The sequence below is a fragment of the Crinia signifera genome, chromosome 5 (genome assembly GCF_055691185.1).
Source record: "Crinia signifera chromosome 5, ASM5569118v1, whole genome shotgun sequence".
Lineage (NCBI taxonomy): Eukaryota > Metazoa > Chordata > Amphibia > Anura > Myobatrachidae > Crinia > Crinia signifera.
The window spans coordinates 96,252,076-96,278,497 of record NC_139221.1 but is presented as its reverse complement, the minus strand read 5'-3'; the positions used below and the strand labels follow the sequence as shown (position 1 = coordinate 96,278,497).

The 26,422-nt window shown below is 41.6% G+C and overlaps 1 protein-coding gene across 2 annotated transcripts in view; it reads right to left on the bottom strand.

The window, feature by feature from the left end:
* The window catches only part of DOK6 (docking protein 6), a 508,085-nt gene that overhangs the window by 217,762 nt on the left and 263,901 nt on the right, over positions 1-26,422 (bottom strand). For both annotated transcript variants that reach the window (XM_083187715.1, XM_083187716.1), the window contains exon 4: positions 22,812-22,931. In XM_083187715.1, the coding sequence (XP_083043841.1) occupies positions 22,812-22,931 (120 nt within the window). The remainder of the gene's footprint in view (positions 1-22,811; positions 22,932-26,422) is intronic.

Here is a 26,422-nt window from a genome sequence, read left to right as displayed (position 1 = left end):
GCCTCTGTCGCTTCATTGTATATAGAGGGACAGTTGAGGCCATGAGGTAATGGGACAGAATTAGCAAATCTCAAGCAAAACAGCTCTACAAAGTAAGACATAATTAGAATTGGTTTGTTGGTTTAGTTAAAATTGGCAATGATTAAATTAACATACATGTACAAAATTGGAGCAGATTGTTCATAAATAAACCTTTTAAAAATTATTTCTAAACTTAAAATGGCAAAATATACTTTGTCAAAATAGCTCATATCTGTATATGTAAATGTTTCAGTTTCCCCCCCCCCAATAATTGCATGTTCTGGATGCTAATTAGTAGCACATTCAGTTGTTGCTCATCAAAATAGTGTATAGCATGGCAATATAATCTATGTAATTGTGATTTTATCTGCATAAAAAATGTTCTCATACAGCATTTTTTAGCCAATCAGTGTAACATTATGTTATCTGTCATTATGTCATTAAGTCAAGCCTGTCAACTCTTTCACACCTGATTCAGGAACCCCGTAGACTTATGTAATTAGGCGGCCGGTAAATGCGGATATTGCTCAGGGCTACGCTCGTGGTTTGTCACAATGTACGCAAAATTATTTTATTAAAAAAGTGTATTTAATGTAAATACCGCTGGGTGGTGGTGGGCTTACTCGTGGCCAATAGTCTTGACCCGCCACCATGTTGTATAGTCATTTATGCCACGTATAAGCCCACAAGGAAGCCTACCCTTATGGAGCTACAGTAAGTTCTGCAAACTGTACACAGGTAAAGTGGAGGCAAAGGTGGACAGTAAATGGCACTGGTGCTTCACATATCCATCCCGGGCACTGTACCATAGTTTTCATTATTGGAGCAATTGCCACCCAGCCACAAAGCAGTGGAATTACATGCTTTTGCATGTTTTTGCCATAGTACGCCTTAGTGCGCCATAACAGGACATTTCTCATTGTCCGACAACAAAGCCAGTATGGCGGGCCAACAAGATAGATTGTCGACAAGTTAGAGTGTGGCTACATCTGTATTTCTCCAGTGATATCCAGTGATTATATGAGGGTTGCTTGATACTGTAAGTGTGCTAAAAAAAGCAAGTACAGTAATACACTTTTTTGGGGGAAAAAAATCACCTTTAAATGCTCCACATAGTATACCTCTAGGACGAGATGATATACAAGTTTCCAATTTTGAATACCTTCGGAACAGTATGGTGTCTCAAAGCGTGCAAAAAACTTGCTAATAGCAGTGATGACTTTCCCACCAAGCCAGAATTCCAAATTTGGAAACAGGAATTGGATGAGTGCAGAATCAATTCGAAGCCCAATTTTTTATCACTGATTGGAATTCATTTTTGTTAATTTTAGTGTCAAGTCATAAACTGGAAAACAATACGTATGTGGCCACTAGGGTCACCCAAAAGTGCTGGTTTCTACAGTAGATTAGCGAGGAAAATATTCTCTTTTTGACCAAGCTGCAGCCTCCTATTCAGAGGAATTGTGTACCTCTCACGAGTCAGATAGGTGTATAATAGGTATCCAGCTATAAGCTGGTATCCCTAGGTGGCGCTGCTTAGCCAAAAACAATTATTCATTCAAAACCCAGATTAGGATAAGCATATATTTATTTAAAAAACACAATTCATCATAAATATAAAAGGAAATACATTCTCCTAGACATACATAACATACAACATATAACATATAATATAATGGGCGAAGCTGATTTAGCTTTAAGTGTCTATATACTGAGGCTTAAGTTATGGAATGACTGTTCATCATATCATAGAGGCGTTTTATGTATAGAGGCTTTAATAGTTACCAGTCCCAAGGGCCATATATATAAGAGATGGATCTCACAGGTTTTTGTTGTAGTGTCCTATTGGACTTCCTCCCTTTATCTGAGCCAGTAATGTATTTGTAATCCTTTTTTGGATGGTCAACCTTTTTTCCAAAGGGACCGGCTCCAGGTGGTGTCCGTCCAATGGATCTTACCTGTTTGCACAATACAGGCTGTGTGCCAATGTATTACGGCGCTGGGCTGTGTCAGGGCTGTTTGCGAGGCTCCCAATACACGTTTCTCCGCCTGTTAGTAGATCAGCGGCTTCATCAGCTGGGTGCCTCCATAGCGTCTGCCTCCGTTATTTATTTAACGGACACCGCATAAATAACGGAGGCAGACGCTATGGAGGCACCCAGCTGATGAAGCCGCTGATCTACTAACAGGCGGAGAAACGTGTATTGGGAGCCTCGCAAACAGCCCGGACACAGCCCAGCGCCGTAATACATTGGCACACAGCCTGTATTGTGCAAACAGGTAAGATCCATTGGACGGACACCACCTGGAGCCGGTCCCTTTGGAAAAAAGGTTGACCATCCAAAAAAGGATTACAAATACATTACTGGCTCAGATAAAGGGAGGAAGTCCAATAGGACACTACAACAAAAACCTGTGAGATCCATCTCTTATATATATACGGCCCTTGGGACTGGTAACTATTAAAGCCTCTATACATAAAACGCCTCTATGAGGGGGGTGGGGCCACGGCGGTGCAGGTGTGAGCAGGAGGGAGAGTGAGCTCCCTGACATGCATCCAGCTGGCTTGTACCTGTGCGTCTGATGCCCGCCAAGGAGACAGATTCCTGGGAACCATAGATGTGGTGTGTGCCCGGTGATATGATGGAGGTGTGAGCTGAAGGCAGGGGAAGCAGAACAGCGGAAGCCCGGACCGTATTGCTGGGTAACTCCCGGCCGTGTAATTTCCTCCGGAGTGTGTGTGCGGCCAGCCGGAACGAGATTCAGCTACAAGGCAGCAGGGGGAGGAAGAAAAACGTTGCACCCGGCTTTCCGACCGCCGCAGCAGCGTGGGAGCACGAGGGCTGTGCTAGCTCACTGAAATCCCCTAGCCATCAGCCGGGACGCGGCGCAGCCCTATCCCCCCGCCGGTGGATCGTCTGAGGGGACAGCTGCATATAGCAGGAGGGATTTGGGGCGCAACGGCCAGAGGCAAGATAACTGCTGCCAAACAGTGAGCCTGTTGCAAAAAGGAAAAATCCTCTGCCCGTTTACAATAAAAAACTGGCTCAATCATAAGAAGGTGGTGAGCATAGATTCACCAGGAGTGTGAGGTGGTGAGAGCACCCATACACCCCAGCTGCAAGATCCAGTCAAGCTCAGAGGAGTGCCCACATCACGTAACGGTCCTTGTGGTCCATTAAAGAAGACAACAAATTGGTGCAGTATACTTGCTTTACATTTTTATTTTTATATTTTTGCTCTGAACTTGGACGGTGTGGCGCATAAAAGTTAATAACGGGACACTACTGAAGTATGTGTGCTATGTCCCTCTGTTAAGCTTCACTGTATGTATTTTTGATCAGTGGGCTGGCAAGTGTGGCATAAGTGGCAAATAGCAGAGTGCCTTTGATTGCATATAGGATCCTGGGTTGGCTGGGTAAGCCTAAAATAGCCGGGACTGTGACTGTATACTGATAAGGCTATAACCCCAGTTCACTGTGGACTTGTTAATATACAAAAAAAGTGCAGGCATTATTGTGATAATGGGGAAAACGGGCAATACAGCTGCTGCAGCCCGGCTCGAAAAATATGCCAGAGGCCAGGGAAAGAATGCGGTAGAAACCCCTACTACAACGCCACAAGCCACCCCAACAAAAAGTAAAAGCCCAGTCTCTGAACCCACCCCGGAGATTACACTCCACCAAGTTTTGGAAGCCATTAGCAGCTCGGAACAACGTCTGTCCGACCAGATAAATGGGGTACAGCAGGAAATTGTGGAAATTAAAACTGAACTAAAGGCAAATACAGAGAGGATCAAGGAGGCGGAGGAGCGCATCTCTGTGATTGAGGATAAAAACCATCATTGGGTGAATAAAGTTAATAAAATGGCCCTGCAAATGACAGAGATGAAAACTAAGATCTTAGATATTGAAGGAAGAATAAGAAGAAATAATCTTAGATTTGTAAGGTTGCCTGAGCAAGTGGAGGGCACGGATGCACCCAAATTCATAGTAGAACTGCTGATCACCAAATTTGGGAAAGCGGCCTTTACAGATCACTTCTCAGTCGAAAGGGCACACAGGGTGCCATTCAGGCCTCTACCACCAGGGGCCCCCCCTAGAACTCTGATCAGGATAGAGACGCAATTCTCCGCCTATTGCGCACCAAAGGCCCATTGGAGTACAATGGGAATAAAATTGCAGTATTTCCAGACTTTGCCTTAGAAGTCCAGAAGGACAGAGCAAAATTTGCAGAAGTGAAGAGAAAGTTGCGGGACAATAATTTGAAATACTCTATGGTTTTTCCCTCAAAATTGAGGGTAATAAGCGATGGGGAAACATTTTTTTTTCCACACCCAATGAGGCTGCGATGTGGCTAGATAAAAAGATACCGGGAATTCGGCAGCTGGCGGATGATTAGACCACAGGGTTTTGTCGGCCTCACCTGTCGATGCCTCTCTTTATACCCCCTAATGGGGAGTGTGGAGGGGGGGAGAGTGGGAAGAGGCCAATAATAGAAATAAGCATGTCAGGGAGCCTCCTGTAAATTGGTGGCTCAATTGTTATAGCCCTTGAGAAGAGGGTATAAGTAGCTAATGTTTTTTTGTGTTTTTTGTGTTTTTTTTGGGGGGGGGGGGGGGGGTCAAGGGTACAGGTATACTGAGGGAGGGTTGGTATACAGGGAGGTGGGTGGGTATATGTATTTTTTTTTGTGTGTTGATAATTGTAACATATGCAGTATACAATATAAAGCTGTGGTGGCAGGTCTAGTAATAAATATAAAAAAAAAAAGGAAAGCGGGCAATGGACCGGGATGTAATGGAGATAGGTGTGGATACTGTGGCCCTGATTTAAGATGATTAAGTTACTGTCTTGGAATATAAGGGGCATAAATGACAAGGTCAAAAGGTCGCTGGTGCTAAACCAGCTGAAGCACTACAATGCGGATGTGGTTTGTCTGCTCGAGACACATTTGGTGGGAGGAAAACTAATGGCATTGAAGAAACCATGGGTCGGACACTCTTACCATACCTCCTTTACATCCGCGTCCAGGGGTGTCTCTGTGTTAATAAAAAAATCAGTTTTATTTGTGTGTAACAAGGTAAAAATTGACACCGGAGGTAGATACGTTTTTCTTGACTGCACAATAAATAATAAGCAGATACTATTACTAGCGGTATATATTCCCCCGCCCTTCTCATATGAAGTTCTCACTAAGGCAGCTGAGTTTGATGCCCTCACCCCGCATGTCCCGGTGGTCTGCCTGGGGGACTATAACAACGTGCTTGATCCTCAGCTGGATAGGAGCGCGGTGCACGGGCAGGCCAGGGGGAATAAGGGGTTTGTAGAATTCATAAATAATATGGGTTGGGTGGACCCATGGAGGGAGTATAATCCTAAAACAATACAATTTTTCTGCTACTCATCTTCATATCAGACTCTGTCCCGAATAGAATGGTTTTGGTCTCCCGAGGCTTACTGCCACAGGTTTCTGGAATAACATATAAACCAAGAGGGATTTCGGACCATTCCCCAATATTGGTGGAATTGGCCGAAACCAGTATTAGAGGACAGTGCTTCTGGAGACTAAATCCAAACTGGATAGAGCGGATGGGGCGGAGTGAGGCCCTGATAACACAGTGGGGTGAGTTCTGGGACTACAACCGGGGGTCAGCGAGCATAGCAGCAATATGGGACGCATTCAAAGCGTATGTAAGGGGCACCTTTAAAAAATGTATTGCAGAAATGAAGAGAGAGAGTAGAAATAACATCTCAGAAAAAGAGAAAAAATGTGAAGAATTAGAAGCAAGGTACCTGCAATATAATTCCGATGATACACGAAAAGAATGGCAGGATGCACAAAAAGTTTGGACTGAGGCATTAGAAGAGGAGAATGTTAAAATAATGAGGTATAGGTCCCAGACGAGATACCAGCATTCCGACAGAGCAGGTAACTACTTGGCATTTTTGGCACAGGCTGAAAGCCCCCCTAATATAATTAGCAGCATAGAAGATAGTAATGGGGAGTTAATGAAAACACCGGCTCAGATTGGCGAGGCCTTTAAAGAATACTTTAGCAGTATATATTGTACCAAAATGCAGCATACTCAAATGGAAATACAAAGCTATGTTAATAAAATAGAGCTTCCAGTGCTAAGTGCCCTGGATAGTGATAGTCTTGAAGTCCCTTTGACAGTAGAGGAGGTTATGGCAGCTATAAAAGATCTTCCTTCTGGGAAAGCTCCAGGCTTGGATGGCCTACCTTCTGAATGGTATAAAAAATATAAAGACATAATTGGGCCACTCTTGCACGAGGCACTATGTGCAAGTTTTGAACAAAATGTCATAGCAAGGTCAATGACCCAGGCAAATATAGTAGTTATCCTCAAACAGGGTAAGGATCCTAAGTGTATGGACTCATATAGGCCTATTTCCCTTTTAACCAGTGAAGCTAAAATTCTGGCAAAAATACTTGCAGTTAGACTTAATAAACACATATTAAAAATAGTACATCAAGATCAGACCGGTTTCATGCCAGGGAAAGCGACATCTCTTAATCTCCGGAAATTATATACTCATCTCCAGATGCCAGTAGAGAGTGGGGGAGAGCCGGTAGTGGTGACCCTGGACGCTATTAAGGCATTTGACTCAATAGAATGGCCGTATCTATGGACCGTCCTTAGGGCGTATGGAATAGGGCCCAATTATATAAAATGGCTGCAGCTGTTGTATACAGAGCCGACGGCCAGGGTCACCACAAATGGCTGGACCTCACCAGCATTCACTCTTGCCAGGGGGACGAGGCAGGGGTGTCCCCTCTCGCCGATCCTCTTTGCCCTGGCAATCGAACCGCTGGCATGCATTATTAGGAAACATCCAAAAATTTGTGGTTTTGGACTAGGGGATGAGAGAGATGCTGTATCGTTATACGCGGATGACCTGCTTATATATTTATCAGATTACCGCACTTCTCTCCCTCTGGTCTTGAAATTAATCCATGAATTCGGAAACTACTCGGGGGTTAGGATGAACTGGGGTAAATCCCACATTCTCCCACTAGATGGCAAAATACGTACTACACTTCCCCCCCCCATACCCATTGGGTTGGGTGTCAACATTTAAGTATCTAGGGATTATGATATCCTGCGATCCCAAAGAATATATACAACTAAATATCCAGCCAATATTAGAGTATATGGGCAAAAAATTTAAATCCTGGAGGAGATTGCCATTAACAGTGACTGGTAGAGTAAATTTACTTAAGATGGTGATTCTCCCCAAACTCATATATGTCCTACACCAGTCTCCGGTATTCCTCCCCGACTCACTATTTAGAAAAATTAATAGCATGATGTCATCATTTACGTGGAATGGGTCCAGAGCAAAAATCCGGCTAAATATTTTGATGAGAGAAAAGGCTGAGGCAGGCTTGGGGTTTCCGGATCTCAGAGCCTACTACGTAGCTACCCAACTGGCACAAATTAAGTGTTGGATTGTGGAAGAGCACAATAGTAAAATAACGGCAGCCCTCATTGCCTCAGTAGCCCCAGGGATGAGCCCCTTGCATAAAATTCTTCAGTGACAAGTGCTGACTTTGGATCCTCCCTTAGTAGTCCAGGCTGTAAAAATTTGGCGAGAGATGAATAAATATTTAAAATTCAATCAGATAGATCTAGATCATCCAATAGAAGATATTAAGACGCTAAGTGAACTACGGGAGCTACAGATAAGAGAGGTCTGGGGGCCATACACAATCGTTGCTCTTAGTCAGATATACAATGTGGATGGGATTAAGTCATTCTCTCAACTCAAAAATGAATATGGGCTACCACAGACACTGTTCTTCCGCTTTCTTCAGTTGAGGCACGCCCTGGAGGTCCAATTCCCTAACACAATCCCAATATTTGGAGAAACACCAATAAAAGTAATATTAAAATCAAGAGATAAAACTAAACTGGTGTCTAGAATATATAAGTGTATTAACCGGCATAAAAACAGGGATGGCCTGATAGCACTAAAAGAAAAATGGGAAGGGGACTTAGGATGTATGGGTGAGGAGGAGTGGAAAAATGCAAAATCGGTAATATGTAAAGCGACGAATGGCCTCCGCGTGCAACAAGTCCAATTATATATATTTCATAGAGCTTATATGTCACTTCCCAGGATGCTGAAATTTGCAGGCAGAACCTCGAGTATATGCCCAAAGTGTAAAGGGGACGAGGGCACTTTCTTCCACCTGCTTTGGGATTGTCCAGAGGTTGCCTCCTTTTGGGGGAAAGTTGTGCAAATAGTGGTGGACACCGGAATCCCTAGAGAAACTATGTCCGCAAAATGTTGTATACTCGGTGTGATAAACGTAACCAGCTTACAAGCAGGCGATAAATCATATATTGTTAATTTGTGTGCCTTAGCAAAGGTTATCATAGCAAGGACATGGATGTCAGAGAAAAGCCCTGAGATCCAGGCATGGAGGGCCTTGGTAAATTATACGGCCAGACAAGAAAAACATCTACATAGAAGTAGGAAGATGATGAATAAATACACAAATCTATAGCATAGATGGGTTAATTCAATATACTGGGAGCATGACGACCTCTAGTCAAAAAAAAAAAAAAAAGGGGGGGGGAGATTTAACATATTAAATCTGTTCGACAAGAGGCCTAATGAGGCTAATCGTAGTGTGCTTTGTTTTCTTCTCTGCCTTCTCTTTCTATCCTATGTATTCACATATTTTGAGTGTTATAATATATATGTCAATGGTAAACACATAGTTAGGACTAAGGTTAAGTATACTCTATGAACTAGAATTGGATTCTGGGAAATTTAATGCAGGAATTCTAATTCAATATAAGGTCTAATGAGGCTAATCGAAGTGTGCTGTATTTTCTTCTCTGTCTTCACTTACTATCCTTTATATTCATATTTTTGTGGGATGTATTATACATGTTAATGGGTGCAAACACACAGTTAGTGTGGTGGAATGCAGGTTGTTTTTTTGTCTTAGATTTGTATTCTAGGAGACTTAATATAGGAAACCTAATTAGATGTTTTGCCTAAAAAAGGCTAATCGAAGTGTGCTTTATTTTCTTCTTTATCTTTTCTCACTATCCTTTTTTATTCATATTTTTGAGTGTTATTATATATATGTCAATGTATTTGCAGGATGTCACTAGAATTGTATACATACAGTAGAGCACTAGAATTAGGAAAAGAAACACAGGAATTAGAAATTGGTAGTAAGCTAGGGGGAAAAAAAAAAAAAAAAAACAACACTTGTGTTGGGCACAAATATTCTAAAACGTGGAGGATGGATGGAGTCGAATGGAGAAGGTTATAAAGTAACAAGGACATATATGTGGGGAGTAGGTATAAAGGTCGCCCCGCTCTTGAGAGGTGCACGCCAGTAGAATTAGAATAATATTAAATGTCAAATAACATAGCTTATCCCCTCACCCCTGCCCGAGCTTTCCGGAGGAGATTAGAATTTATTAAGACACAGCCGCCGCCATGGCTTCAGAATAAGATTTTGTAATACTGCATAAGATGATATATGTTATATTTGAAGTGTATAGTTCGTCATTGTTAATGTAATTTTTATATATATAAAATTTAATAAAAGATTATAAATTAAAAAAAAAAAAACGCCTCTATGATATGATGAACAGTCATTCCATAACTTAAGCCTCAGTATATAGACACTTAAAGCTAAATCAGCTTCGCCCATTATATTATATGTTATATGTTATGTATGTCTAGGAGAATGTATTTCCTTTTATATTTATGATGAATTGTGTTTTTTAAATAAATATATGCTTATCCTAATCTGGGTTTTGAATGAATAATTGTTTTTGGCTAAGCAGCGCCACCTAAGTCGTAAACTGCTTGGACCAAACTACTACCACAAATGAACAATGTTTCACTTCTGGCAGCAATTTTTCCTGGGGAAGAGGGCTATAGAAGAATTGAACTGCCCAAGAGGCATGTCACCAAAAGGATTGTAACTCCCTCAAGAGCTAGGCATTGGTCCAGCAAGGTTACAATTTTAATACCACTGGAAAATTATGGTATCTCAAAGCCTGCAAAATACTTACTGATGGTGGTGATGACTTCCTCCTTCTCCCCAGTGAGCCAAAATTTCAAATTTGGGAACAGGAAGAAGTTGCCCAGGGCCAAATCTGAAGAATAGGATGGTTGGGGAATCAATTCAGAGCCCGATTTTTTTTAACACTGCACAGAATTAATTTTTGTTAATTTTAGGGGCAACTACTAATCCACTTGCTTCAAATGACTACTGCAAGTGAACAATGCTTCAAATCTGACTGCAATTTTTTCTGGGGAAGGGACAGTTTAGTAGGATGGAACTGCCCAGACATCATGTCACCAAAGGGATTGTAACACCATTTCATATAAATTTACTACATATCAAACAACCCTTACAGTATATAAGCCTCTACTGCTTTGAAGTTTAAAACCAGGTGGCATTCTAAGAACAGTACTTGTGTTTGTATAAAACACTAAGGGAACAACAGGCAGCTATCATAGGTAGAACAACATCCCCAGTGGCTCTAGGAGTCTTGGGGTAGTAGTTTTTGGGTAAATGAGTAAAAAGAGGAACCATGCAGTGGACAGTATCAAAACCCATTAATCACCTTCTAAATAAATGAAAGTACGGAGATTAACTGTTATTCTTCCTATTTTATCTTAAAATAATAAATAAGTGAAACAATGTCACAAGGACTCATATACTGGACAGTACTCATGTGCAGCATTGTGACTTCAAGTGACCAGTTCTGACTTTTACTGTCCACATTCATTTGATTGCTGCCATTCACGTCAATGATCTGTTCCTGTGTTGTAATCCACTGAGTTTGACATTGGTGCCCAGGAAGGTGCTTTTTTATATAAATGATAAAATAAATGGCATAGTTGAAGTGACAATGCTACGAGGCAGAAGTCAGCATGCTGGTTTACACAATACTCTAGTAGTGTACACAGCAGTTTTACATGAAGTAACAGAAAATCAGCCAGTCATCTACAAAGAAGCAACTGCAACAAAGTATAGCTGAACTGTATACCAGTAATTGGCTTTAGCTGAGCAGCAGTATGATCATTTATATGCATGAGACAATTCATATTATGAAAGAAATATTTGTCAGAATGTACTTACAAGGACCTGATAAATGCATACAGTACATGCTGTACAAAACCTATTTTATTTTCTCTTGTTAACTAATTGTGCCACAGCATAGTACTGTATAAGCTTGGATCGCATATAATAAGCTGCTGTGAGCATCCTATCCTATGTGATCCTAAAGCAATGCAAATACAGGAGGAGGTGCATGCCCCCTCATGCCTGCATTTGTGATCGCATCAAACTGTAGCCCCCAGTTTGTAATGTCTGTTGGGGTCATTCAGGTGCAGTTGCACCTGCTCTATCATACGCAAAGTACTGACCATTGGTAGGACCTATTTGTAATAATGCAGGCTGGTTGTTGCAGTTAATGGGTGGTCCAATGATTTGTCCTAGGACACAGCCTCCTGCTGCATCACCATATAGCACCATATAGCACTGGGTATGGATCATTGGAAAGACAGCAACTAGGTCGAAAAGTATTAGGTCAACACCACTAGGTCAACATGCATGAAGGTTGACATGGGGTTAGGTCGACAGGGTAATTTGGTCGACCCAGGGAACATTGACAGTCAAAAGGTCGACATGGGGTTTTTAACTTTTTTGTCATGAATGTTGACACAGTCGACAGGGGCACTAAAAAAGTGCTGCGTTCGCCATGCTTCGGGCACGGTGCCTCGCTACTCGCCACACTATTTTATTCTCCCACCATGCCCAAGTGGACGGTAGGGCATGATATACTGCATGTTGGCTAAAAAAAGAGTGAAAAACCCCTTGTTGACCTTATGACTGTCGATCTTCCCCAAATTGACCCAATGACCCTGTCGACCTTCCGTCACGTCGACCTAGTGGTGTCGACCTAATGCTTGTCGACCTAGTTGTTATAGACCTAGTGACCGTATCCCATAGCATTATCACTGCTTCTTCCAAGGAAGCATCAGTGATCGCAAATCCAACCATACCTGAATGAGCCTCTATAGGAATAAGTACATTTGATTTGTTTAATATTATCTCTTTCTAGATTTTATTACACAGCAGTTTATCTCAAGTCATTTATGTTGTTCATCTCTCTCTCTCTCTCTGCTCCTTACCCAGAGGAAAATCGTAGAAATTGTGCATGAAATCTGATAGGAAAAGGATAATTAACTATGTTCTATATTCTTGTAATACATTGGAAAATGATAATCCATGGGAATTATTTTCTTAAAAAAAAAAATATATATATATATATATATATATATATATATATATATATGTATACACCATTTGAGTCATACGGTATCAGTACTTGCTTTTCTACTTAACTTGAATATTAGAAAAATGTAAGGAAGTACAAGAGGCACAGAGGAGTTCTGGCAGCACTCATACCCCTTTCACACTGTGCAGCCTGACCCCAATTCACACCCGCAAATTACCAGGTTAAAGCTTTTCAACCTGGAAATTTGCTGAAAAACCTGTGTTTTTCTGTGGTGTGAAAGGGTCAATAGCAGGGTCGGAGTACCAGGATTCAAGACCCGTGTTAACCCTTTCACACCAAAGAAAACAATGTTTTTTCAGCAATTTCCTGGGTTGAAAAGCTTTAACCCGGTAGTTTGCTTCTGGTGTGGAAGGTGTATAAGATGGGACGTCTCCTGCTCTATTGCGGATATAAGTATTTCAGCAAATATGCTGGAGTATATAGGACTGAGCATTTGTGTTGATCTCTAGCATTACTTTTTTCTGCTTGATGTGAACAATGGATACATTTATTTATATACTTTATATGAAGACCCTCCCTGTGTGATCATGCCAATAGCATAGGGATATAAGCTTGAATAATTTATTTAAGAAACATTCATCTCAACAACTAATTAGATATTGTATTTTATTTATACCATTTCCCAGAATCTACTCATAAGGCTGACTTGTTCTAAGGATAAGTTGGCCCGACTTCCCTTGAGCTGTCCCGGCAGCTACTTGGGAGAGCTCACTAAGATTTGGCATTGGATGTGACATTTTGCTACATGTGATAAATCAAATGTGGTTCATTACATGTAAGCCCGGGGAAGTGCAGGAGGGAGGTGGCAGAATTGAAAAATCCTATTCAAAAGACTGGGCGGCCACTATTTGGCTGAGAGAGCTCTGTCAGCTCTGTTATGTGCAGCCTGTCCGACATCATACTCCAATCCGATGTGCACGGGACCGGGCATCGGATCTGATCTGATGTCATACACTTGATGATTTGGGCCGATTTTACCTGATTTCTCAGCCCAATCAGCCGGAATTGGGTGAAATAGAGCCCAAATCGCAAAGTGTATGGGGACCTTAAGTCTACAAAAAAATCAAAGTTTCAGGCAACACTTTTGAGAACTTTATTCTACATTTATTTGTATGCGCCATGTATTGTGTATGGTGTATAGTATCTAAATGAATGTTTTACAGTTTGTTGTAATTAATCAGCATGGATGTAATGTTTATCTGTTTCTATCCTCACAGCCCATATAGCACTCCCTACTTTATTTTTCTGTTAATTCCTTTTTTCTGAACATTCACATCTGCATAGGGACAGAAATTCTTGTTCTTCCTCTTCGCTGATAGTTGAATGTACAGTATTTTCGCCAACAATACACAGTGCAGTAGGGAGTAACTATAATAGGTCTGAACTATTATGTGATGTCCCTGTTGTGTTGCGGATGGCCTGCATACACAGAAAACCTCAATTTTGGACTGTATTCATTAGTTTGATAAAACATTTTCCTTAGCAATGATTTTTATAACTATTTAACTAAATGCTGTTTTATAAAGCTGTGATATTGATGTGACAACATGCTTAATTCTAGCTATGAATTGAAATCAAAATCTGAGCCATAATTAAAATGTTGAAAAACAAGTTGGCAGCAGTCAGAAGGAGCCCAACATAGTCTAGCATAATCAGACTACACACCAAAATCAATTTATAAACAGATCAATCATCTCATTTTGTGCAAATGTAATTATACCATATCTCCAAACTGCATATGCCAAAGAGAAGGGGTGAAGCTAGGCTTTCTGTCAATCTGGGCAAAGACTCAGCTTGGGAAGCCCCACTGCCACCAAAAGTCTCAGCACTCAAACGTAAGTAATCCATCTGTACTACATTACTTTACCCACAACAGAGGATCCCAGTGTCAGCAATACAATACAGACACAATAACAGTAACTACCATACAATTTAAAGATTTTCAGAGCACCACAGTGACTTCTATATAATACAGAGTGCAGTATATAATACAGAGAACAACAATGACCACCATATAATATAGAGAGCGTTACAGTGATTGTCATATGAATATTTTCCCCCAAAGTACAGTAGTGTGGAATGAAGAAGTGGGTCTCTGCCTGTCAGAGCTGGGAGGAGAAGGATCTAACATGGGAAACAAAAGCAAGGCAGCCTATTGCTCCAGTACAATCCACTGTAAATATTATAGCAGTCAGGATACCGGTGGTCAGTATCAGGGGCGGATCCAGGATAAAATGACAGGGGAGGGGCACCATGATAAAAGAGGGTTTAGGTGGGGGAGGGGCGGTGTTAGTGGTAGGCGCGCTCCGGAAAATGGGGTGTGGCCACTCAACAGGGGCCCATACTAGACCCCATTATACTTGCCCCTTACACATGATGCCACATGGAATGAGCCAAAATTCACATAATGCCACACGGATTGAGCCAAAATTCAAATAATGCTGTGCTAATTTGCAGAGGATCAGTTAGCATGAATTCCCGCCCTGGATCTCTGATTTGCAAACTCATTCGCAACTCACTTACTCTCTAATGATTATCCAAGTCTGTGCAAGTGTGCGCAACTCTGACCCTTCAACAACTTTGCATCAGGGACAGGCTGATTAAGGGTGCAGCTGACGTCACAAACCCTCCCTGAAAATGATTGGGCATGTCTTTGTTTTCCCTGACACACCCAAAAAAATGGCAGGTTACATCCCCAAATGCCGAATCCTGTCAGTCAAGTTGTGAGGGAATAGAAAAAAAAAGTAACCGCTGATTTTTTACTGCTGTTTGGCCTTGCACATGCATGCTATTATCGATCAGATTGCAAATTCGTACAACAGTGATCAGGTCTGAATAACCCCCAATGTCCACACACTATTAAACAGTTTAATATTTAATATGTCTGAATTATAATTTAATAATATATATTTTAATGAATACTTTTTTATTATTGATAGGACAAACTAATGCACCGTTTACATGACTGGAACATTGGAGATTGGATAAAGGTCTGAAACCTGGCCACTTCAATATTTAAGTATTGTGTGAACTATGGACCTGTGTCATATATATATATATATATATATATATATATATATATATATATATATATATATATATATATATATATATATATATATATATATATATATAGAGTATGCATTAAGCATAATTGTGTGTGGTACTGAGGGTTTACTAACACCTTAAAACACCTGTTCATATTGAGAAATTATCAATCATCTAGCCAGCGCCTTGGGTATGAGTCCTGGAAAGAGATAATGGGTGAAATGTAATAGGATCAGAGATTCAGAAAGTGAGAGATTTGGTAAGAAATCTCCAGTTCTTTTAAAGCGGCAATAATTTTACTGCAAAATCAGACTGGTGCAGTGTAAGTGATTGCAGCTTTCAAAAGCTGGAGATTTCTTACCAAATCTCTCACTTTCTGAATCTCTGATCCTATTACATTTCACCCAAGGTCATGGTGTCAATTTTTGTTGTTGTTGTTTGTTTGTTTGTTTCATCTTCAATACAGGAATAAATAAATAATTAATCAATTAGATGTGTGAGACCTCTATTTTATAAAAAATCATATCTGATATCTACATTGGTGAGAGGATAAATCAATGTTTTTAAGAAACTCTGCTAAACTCAATACTTTGCTCGAATTTTGCCACCACTTTTTATTTCTATGCAATGCCCCCCAGCTGCATTAGACCAGAATACTCTATTGTACACGGAACATGGCATCCTGCTGTCCTGTATTCTAATGTGAGTACTTACAGTAGGAGGAGGAGATTCAGACTCAGGTCCGAATTTGCTCCCCCGGCCGATGGTGGAGGTTTGCACATGTGCATGAGCAAATATGCGCATGTGCAAGCCCCTGGAGCAAACACCTTCGGCAAGTTTTATGAGCATGCCCATAGAAATGGTAGAAGCTCCCATGGAAACGCTAGGCGTACCCCTGCAAAAGTGGCAATCTGGGGGGGGCGGGGCCTGATGCGATCACCGGCGGATGTGTTTGAGGGTAGCTCCGGATCCTCGCTTCCTTACAAGCGTTATTTGCTGCACACTGGTGACTCTCCAGCTACATACACTGCTCCCCAGGGTGCTCCGGTGCCCTCCCTACAAAAGTGCAATCTGAAAAGTAAGTATAGACTTACGTCTCAGAGCGAAAGCTGAAAAAATCCATTTATGGGGAGCATCCATCTAATGATTTGTCTTCTGTGCATCTGCACAGTAGCAGATGTGTAAGTGTACACATCCATTCCCATTCCAGTGCAGGAATTTTCTTGGCGGGGGGGGGGGGGGGGGGCATGCATTCAGCAGAGCAGCATACACCCGCTCGCTAGGCAAAAAATACACACTTCCTAGCGTGCAGGTCTGGATTGGGCCCTTAGTCCTGCATAGGCCTGAATAGTGCACTTTGAGCAACGATTTAAGAGGACATATTTGTAGTTTTGAAATGATAATCATAGGGCTTTGAGTCATTAATACTTACCATTTTACCACCATGCTGTCAAAATGACTGTAGCAGTTAGTAAAACACTGATATTATGTATTATGTGATATTCCCATCATGCTCAGGATGACCGGCTCACTAATACAAAGTTACAGTAGCATTCTATTGTAGTTACATTATGCATTGCAAATGTGTATCACAAGTAATCATATCATGTCATAGAAAACAATGTTTGACAAATTAATATACTGGAAAACTGTGTTCCTAAGGGCCCATCCTGGCAATGGTTCTTAAAGATGTTTTGGTATACTTTACATAATAATGGGTACTTGTGTAGTTTGGCGGCGCCCATCGCATCGCATACCATAAGGCATACGATGGTATGCGATGCGACGCGATATCGCGCGATATTGTACAATGCCATACAATTTTAAAATTGTATGACATTGTATATGGCATACAATGCCATACAATGCGATGCAATGCGATTAAACATTGTATAAGCACCCTAATGGGTGCTTACAATGTTAAATGCACCCCCCTGCCACCCCCCCCCCCCACTATAAACGTGAACCCGAAGCGTGGCGAGCGGCGGCGGTACGCGTCCTCCGACCTTTTCATACCCCCACTATCCACGTCGGCGTGGAGTTGAGAATGGAAAGTGTGGCGAGCGCAGCGCGCCACCGAGCCCGAAGCGTGGCGTGCGCGCACCGCGAGGGGACGCGGATACCTGTGAAGGCCGCGAGGGGACTCCGATACCTGTGAAGGTATCCGCGTCCGCTCGCCACGCTTCGGGCTCGCCACACTTTCTATTCTCAACTCCACGCCGACGTGGATAGTGGGGGTATGAAAAGGTCGGAGGACGCGTACCGCTGCGCTCGCCACGCTTCGGGTTCACGTTTATAGTGGGGGGTGGCGTGGGGGTGCATTTAACATTGTAAGCACCCATTAGGGTGCTTAAAAGCACCCTTTAGGGTGCTTATACAATCTTTCATCGCATAGGGGGCAAAAAACGCGTCGTATCGCATCGCATGCCATCGGGTGCATGGCATGCGATGCGATGCGATTAAAACATCGCGCGATGGAGATCGGGGGCGCCGCCAAAATACACAAGTACCTAATAAAGTTTGTATAGCTTGCATAATATAAACTCTCTTTGGGCGAGATGTACTAAGCCTTGAAAAATGAAAAAATGGAGAGTGTTACCCACCAACCAATCTGCTCCTAAATATCATGTTTCAAGCACAGCATGTGATTGGATGATACCTTATAACTCTCCACTTCATCACTTTTCAAGCTTAGTACATCTGGCCCCATGAGAGAAAAATATATATTTTCTGCCCTTCAAGGCTTCCATAAGACATTTATATTAATTAGACCAGGGTTTGAGAATGAATGTGATACAAGGTACAGTACCTTTGGGGCTAATTAGTAAAAGTGGTCATTCAAAGTTGAATTGTAAACTTCAGGGGCACCTTTTAAGTATGTTTTTTGCTCAGTAAGCAGTAGTTCAATTTGAATGCAAAAGTGGATAAAACTTCTACATCTATTCTACTCTGGTCAGTTCTTCCTTAACGTGTTCTGATAGATCCTAGTGAAAGTGAATTCTTTGTATGATAGGATGCTAGGTCATAACATTCAGCTTCAGTAGTGCAGTCATCTGCTGGGACATTTCTCTTCTAAAGTAGATGATATAGTACAACACGATTTTAGCGTTAGCTGTCTGTGGTATATGTCGACAGTCTTTTTGTCAACATTCATCATAAGAAAGTTGACATGGCCATAATATCGACATTCATCATGTAAAGTAATGAAATGTTGTCCCTTGTGTCCTAGCAGTGACTTGGCTGTAAATGCTCCAGTGCAGCTTTTGGGTCCTGGTGGTCGTGTGACCATTGCTTTCAAGTCAGAGCTGTGATCTTTTGTATGTTTTTTTTTCTTTCATACAGTACTTCTTTCCACACATGTGGAAGCTCTGGTCACAGTTGCGTCAACTACAGCATCCAGTGGTGGTTTTTACCTATGGGCTGCAGGGAAGCACTCCCCCAGTTAAAATCTGCCACTGTGTGAAGCCAGATGCAGTCTGTGAGACTGCACTGGCTTCACTGTGACAGGCAGTAACTTCCTATTGGATATCCGACCTGCCAGTCACCTAAGGCAGTCACATTGGAAGGTGTCTGTTCCCTCGGGAATGCTTCTATGGGCTGCTGCAGTTGCATCCCATAAAAATGGGTTTTGCTCATGCGCCAGTCCCGTGACTGCGATGGGAGTTGTGCCCAGCAGTGTGGACCAGCAGTGGAGGCAGCAGAGGGAGGGGGGGGGGTGGATGGCATTGCGTTCAGCGGCAGCCCTCCTCCGCCACAGAGGTAACAGCCACCACTGACAGCATCTATAAAAAAAACTAGGCTGACAACATTCCAAATTAAACATGGCACAAATTTGCATTCTGACAATATTAATACGTATCTCAATATGGAAATATGGGGGGATTCAGGTTGGCTCACAAAGCACATTTGGTTTGCTAATAGACAAAACAATGTTCACTGCAGGTGGGGCTGTTTCTAGTCAATAGATGCAGTGCACATGCGCATGGCTTTTATTTACTCCTTCTCTGCTGTTACAAATGAAAGAGGGACTTCTAAGTGCCCCATCATCACAACCATGTGACAGAACCAAAAAATTAGGATAGTTGGGAAATATGGTTATAAATGTAGATGCAATTGGGTTGTGTAGGACTTATAGATACAGACCATTCACACACAAAACTAACTTTGCCTCAGCCTTAACCACGGACATTTAAGGATTCAGAAAAGTGACTTCGTGCCAGTCATGGCATACTGCTTGCACACAATTATTGTTGAAGAGGTTTATGACCTTCTCATTCCTGTCAGGCTGCACTGAGGATAGTGTTACTGCTTAACCGTTTCCCGTCATAAAATCATGTAGTGTCTTGAAAGATGTGCAGCCTTAAAAGATAGGTAATGTACAGTAGCTAGAAAAATAGGAGTTTTGCATAATTAGGAGATCCTGGGTCAGATTCTATTAACAAAAATAATTGTATGCATGAATGGGAAACTATTGCCTGGCAGTAATATTATTTTGTTACAGTGTTTAGTGGTCGATAAGGCACTAATCTCAGATATATCTGTAAAAATCAGACTGTACATAGCCACATTGAGGAGATTAATAGATGTGACAGAAGAAGGTGAAAGAAAAGTACATGCCCTGTATTTTATAATCTAGGATGATTTATTACATTGGGTCACAGAAGTACAAGTGGAAATTATTGAACTACTTTTAGTTTCCAAAAGTCATTGTACGGCAATGATGGATTTAGCCCATGGTAATTTATTCAGTGGGGACCTTGCATTCACAGGTGTCTGAAAGCAGAATGCAGAGATTTACTTTAAGCTGGCCAAGCAAATGAGTTAAACAATTCTCGGTACTTCCTCATCTTTGCGGCCACTGCTATGCTAGTTATGATACACGCTTGATGAATGCTGCTACATAAGGAGCACCATTGTGCTCACTTTGCTCACCGCACTTCGTTTGCCATGCTTCGGGCTAGGTGGCACGCACTGCTTTGCTTACCGCAACTTTACTAAAGGTAATAGATGGTGGCGTGGACCCAGGGTGGTGTTGCGCAAAGATTCCTGACCTGTACCTCGCCGTAGCATAAGTGTTGACCACAAAGTTGAGGAAGAACCCAATTCTCTGTTGTATTCATTATAATAATGCAGCTATTTTTTTAAATCGATTTTTTAAAATTGTTGCCTTCATATGGAAATGAACCTTAAATAAGGCTTCACTCTATTTAACAATCTCTGAATATGACTAGAGCTATCACCAAGCATCACCAGTGATGGGCTTCACCAGCAGCATGCTAGTTAGGGACACTAGTTATTTAACAATGTACCGCATGTTTCCTGTCATTATCGCTATCTGAGGATGGGGAAAGCAAACACAATTGAAATGAAATATTTTATGCTATGAATGTAAAGCCTTATTTTATAAACTTAGAGATATTTTTTATCTTTTTACTAATTTGTATTGCATCTGGTACTGGCCAACATCTGTGGTTCTAGTGAGTACATTGTGCATAAATATTATTTAGATTTTAATGTTTTTATTTTTTTTAACTTCAGATTTTAAAATGAAAGCATTGAGGGCGAGATGCACTAATCTTCAAAAGTGATCAAATGGAGAGTGATAAACAGCCAGCCAATCAGCTCCTCCCTGACATTTTTCAAACACAGTCTGTGACATGGCAGGTAGGAGCTGATTGGCTGGTTGTTTATCACTCTACATGTTATCACTTTTGAAGCTTAGTGCATCTGGCCCTTATTGAGATAAAATGTATGTAACCCACATAGAGCTCCATGATTGTAATAAATTATGGCCATATATAACATTTGTTTATAGATACAACTCAGCTATAATAACATGAAAGAAAGTGAGCACAGCTTGAAGGAAGTAGATTATTTTGGTGTATAAAAGAGGAAAAGGAGGTGTAGAAATGTCTCACAAGTTTGCCCTAGCTCCAAACTTAAGGCCCCCATACACTAGCCGATTTTGGTCAGATTTCAGCCAGATCAGTCGGATCTGGCCGAAATCGGACCAAAATCGTCTAGTTTTGATGTTCCCTCAGATCCGATGCGCGGTCCCGTGCGCATCGGATCTGCGTCGGGTGGTCGGACCTGCTGCACGTCCGACCACCCGACTTGGGACCTAGTGGGGCGGTGGAGGGAGCAGGGGGGGCTGGGGACGCTGCGGGCGGGGGACACGTCTGTGTCCCCCGCTGCTGGGGACAGCGTCTGTGCGGCGATAAGGTAGAGGGAGCAGGGGGGGCTGGAGACGCTGCGGGCGGGGGACACAGGCTGCATAGAGCCGGGCAGGGGGAGCCGGCCGGGAGCTGTCAGTAATGAATAAAAAAAAAGACCATACAATGAATGGGCGGCCTGTGATTGGCTGAGCGCTCTCTCAGCCAGTCAGCAATTGGCTGAGAGAGCGCTCAGCAGCCAATCACAGGCTGCCCATTCATTGTATGGGCTTTTTTTTTTATTCATTACTGACAGCTCCCGGCCGGCTCCCCCTGCCCGGCTCTATACAGCTTGTGTCCCCCGCAGCGTCTCCAGCCCCCCCTGCTCCCTCTACCTTATCGCCGCACAGACGCTGTGTCCCCAGCAGCGGGGGACACAGATGTGTCCCCCGCAGCGTCCCCAGCCCCCCTGCTCCCACCAGCTCTCACCTCTTAGCCCCCCCCCTGCTCCCCGGGTTTTTTACATGTGATAAATCGAGACGATTTATCACATGTAAAAAATGGCACATCAAGTGCCAATCTAATCAAGCTCCCCCGGGGAGCAGCCGGGGAAGCTCAGGGGGAAGTCGGGGGCGACTTGTCCTAAGGACAAGTCGCCCTAGTGTATGGGGGCCTTTACCTTCATGCCAAAATGATTTCCAATAGATAGATACACAAAGCAACTCAGGGTAGGCAAATATGGATCAAAATGTCACACTCCTTACCCTGTATTTGCCTTAGTATACAAATCCCATTATATACAAATATAACAACATGGCATAGAACTGAAGCCACATTTCAAACTACTGTATATGCAGGTTACATTTCTAAAAGCTGATGTTACAATTATATAGAAAAAGTTTAATAATCCATTCGGTTTTACTATAGTTGCTCTGGTGTAAAGTAGAAAGCTGATTAAAAAGATACTATAACCAACCAATCAGATGACATTATTACTCCCTTGGGAGGAAAAGGTAGAAAAGTAACCAACACCAACTTAAGGTGAAAGGACATATTTCTTAGGGGAAACCTTCGACTGAAGTTCTCTTTACTTTGTGTGAGTATTAATGAACTATAAAATAAATAATATGCATGCACGTATATTAATGTATAGGTTTACTTGGACTGTTATTGACAATAAAAGATGTAAAATCACAATTATTCTATAGTTAATAACTCACCATTCTGTTCCCTTTCTACGCCAGCGGCTAGTAGGTCAGGTTCACCAAGGCTTATATCATTCAGTCTGGTTCCTAAGCACTCTACACATAGGAACTTGCACCACTCCTCAGCTTCAAGTTCTGAAAAGAATACAAGAACAAACTTTATCAAAATAGAGAAACATCATTGATAACATTATTTAATTTGGCATAGTTGTAACATCTGGCACATATGGAAAATAAGTGAAATTTATACAGAGCGGTACAGCATATCAATACACGTATAGTAGCAATTATTTCACAGGTTGAGGTATATACAAATTTTTGTCTATTAAATATTTATTTTGTGTAGCAATTAAAAAGTTGATATCAAGGTACATGGCTGTAATGGGTTAGCTCCTTGGCACAACAAGGCTACTATGACACTTGGAACACCCACCATTATTTGAAAGTTCTTTCTTCCAGTATACTGCATATTTAACCATCATTTATACTTCCATTTTTACTGAAAATAAAATGTTCCTGATCTTGCCTTTCTGTTGTGCAGATATACAGTATACTGTATATATAAAGTAAACAATCTCTCCACTCTATATACTGTATGTGGGGAATGGAACAGCCTCCATCTTAGTGGATATCTTGTGATGTTTTGTTTAACTGAACCTCACCATACTGTATGTAATAGAGTAACTATCAACAGAAAATCGGTGACAGGGCATAATCCTAATTTTTCAATGTTTTCAATATAATTTGTCACTACAATTCTCCAGTAAAAAAACTTGAAATGAAAGCTATCAGTGATGTACCTTTGAGCAAAAAAATAAAAATACATTTACATCCCATTGCCACTTTATTTGTCACTACCATACTTCAGTAATGTACAGATGGAGCCCCTTCTTCCTTGCCCGGCTCTCACCAGAACGTCCCCACTGGCGAGAGCCCGCAGAGAAGGACTCCATTAACCCGGGATGCGCATGCGTGCACAGTTTCTTGGCGGCTGGGCAGTCCCGTCTCCACTTCAGGGAGGCGGGCACAGTTAAGGGGGGGGGTCAGGGAGGTGATGGGGACTGGCGATGGTGGCGGGGGAGGTGGTGGACAGCGGCGGGGACCTCCATCGCCACAAAGTATGCGTGCATCTCATGCGTGCGTGCCCGCCAGCCTCTGCAAGAGTGAGAGACGCTCAAGCTGTACCTTGGAGCAAAAAAAATAAATGTACACCCCATTTCCACTCTTTACAATATAGATGTGTCCTCTTACTTCTATCGCCATAGCACTGTTCAAGCCTCCCAGTCATGTCATGGTGTGGTACTCCAGTGCCATGAGAGATCCATGCCATGCAGTACACACTTTAACCGCAAATTCTACACAGGCGAAACCTGCAGTACTGAAAGCAATATTGTGTCAGTGGACAGTGATTCCCTGTTAAGCCAGCCAATCACATTCAGGCAGTGTAAACAGTCACTCAGCTCTGTATCTACATTAAACAGCTATTGACCCTGTAGAGCAGTGTTCCTTACTGTAGCAATGATGAGCCTTCTCAGTCATATTAGCTAAATGTAATACAGTACTGTTGCTCCATCTTGCAAAGTGGGTTTTCTTGGTGTCACAGAGAAATTGATTTGATTTGCACAATATTTGCAACATTTTTTTTTCAGGTTTCTACAATGTCACAAAACAACTGTTCCTTTCCGGCTGTATACAAAGTAATTTATGCAGCAGAGTTGTATAGTATTTACTTTATATTTTTTATTTGTATTGTTAATATTTAATTGATTCCTTTAAATCACATCTGTACTGTTTATACACATAGGACCTTATTCAGGTCTGTACACTCGCATGTGAATTTGCATGCAAGCTTGACGTTTTGTGTATGAGCATGTGCAGCCGCATTTCTTCGCCAGGTGCACGCACCCAACATTGCGGCCGGTGGGCATGGAGCGCTGGGCCGGGGTACTCGCCCATGTGAATGCCCACCATTTAATGGACGTTCCCATGGTAGTCGCCGGGTGACGTGGGCGCCAGGGGCAGGCAGCGGACATCATCGGATGTCAGCTGACCGCCAATTTCAGTCCAAAAATGCATGCATATATAATACCTTACAGTCACTTTATATATGCGTGCATGCACCACATCTTTCGATGCTCGGCGACCATCAAAAGATGTGGGTGTTCCCCTGCAGCCTGCGAATGGATGTTTATGTTAAACATCCATTCGCAGCCACTGCATGCGAACACACGCTGCAAATGGGTGGCGGTCAGGCCACCATTGCCAAGGCGGGGTTTGGTGGACTCGCAAGGCTTGTGAATTCCCAGACTTGCAAATCAACCACAATAACCCCCATAAAATCAACATAAAGTCATCTCACATACATAGCTTTACACAATTTGGAATATTCAAAGACTTTGTAATTTAGTTCTACTATCATCTAAAGGAGAGACGAAAGTTGAAGCTTCTGTTGTAAAATGAATTTGAATTCCAATGAAAATGTAACAACAGATATTACAATAGGCAGATTTTATAAGTATTACTTTAGTTTTACGATCTGAATAAAATGTACCTAAAAAAATCCAAAAATAACTATAGCATAGTAAATAGGAAACATCTGACAGCAAATTGCTCTAGCAAAGAGAATAACACAAGAATTATCACATACTGTATAAAAGAAATGAAATTTGCCACACAAAAGCTTTTGTTAGAAACAATGTTTTTCTTGGCTTGTTGATGTCTGTAATTCTATAATCTATAAAAATCATTGTGAAAGTTAGTACAAACATTAAATCCACAAACAAGCAAAGTTTTGTTTTGTGCAAGACTATATTCTTTCATTCGTTTACAGCTGTCTGTAATATTGTACTGCCTCAAACCTTTCCAATAATTTAATTAGATACATTTCAAGCAACATGACAACATAAAATAAAATAAAAATGTTGCTTGGAAAAAGCTGGCAACGAATTTAGTTATTCCTATCACGGGTCTGTTCTGCTATGTTCTATATATGCCCTATGTGAAAATGAAGATTTCATATTTTGGGTGTATCAGGATATCAATTAATAAAAGCTGAAACTCTGAACAAAAGTATTTAAAAATGTTTTGTAGTCTTCAAACTTTATTAAAATTACTTTTTGTCTGGAAACAATAAATATTACAATAATAATAATAAAAGAAAAGAAAATTAAATGAAAAATTAATTGACTGAAAATAGACCAATTTTTGCATACCTTGAATCATCCAGTGAACAAAACTAAGAGAGATTTGTTTATTTTTAATAATATGTATATCGCATACTAATGTCTATCGTGTGTTATCCAGGCATGTCCAAACTATGGCCTCCAACTGTTGTGAAACTACAAGTCCCATCATGCCTTGCCACGATTTTGCTATTAGGGAATGCTAAAACTATGGCAAGTTATGCTGGGATGTGTAGATTGACAACAGCTGGAGGGCCACAGTTTAGACATGCTTGGTGTAATCCCTTGGCCAAACTTGTGAATTGGATATCCCTGGACATTACTTGGGATAATTTAAGTTTGTATTTAAATTTAATTTCTGTTTTTCATACATGTGTAAGGTTAATAAAATGAAGATACAGCAAATATGGTGATTATCAGGGCAGGCTGAGAAATAGGTCTTGT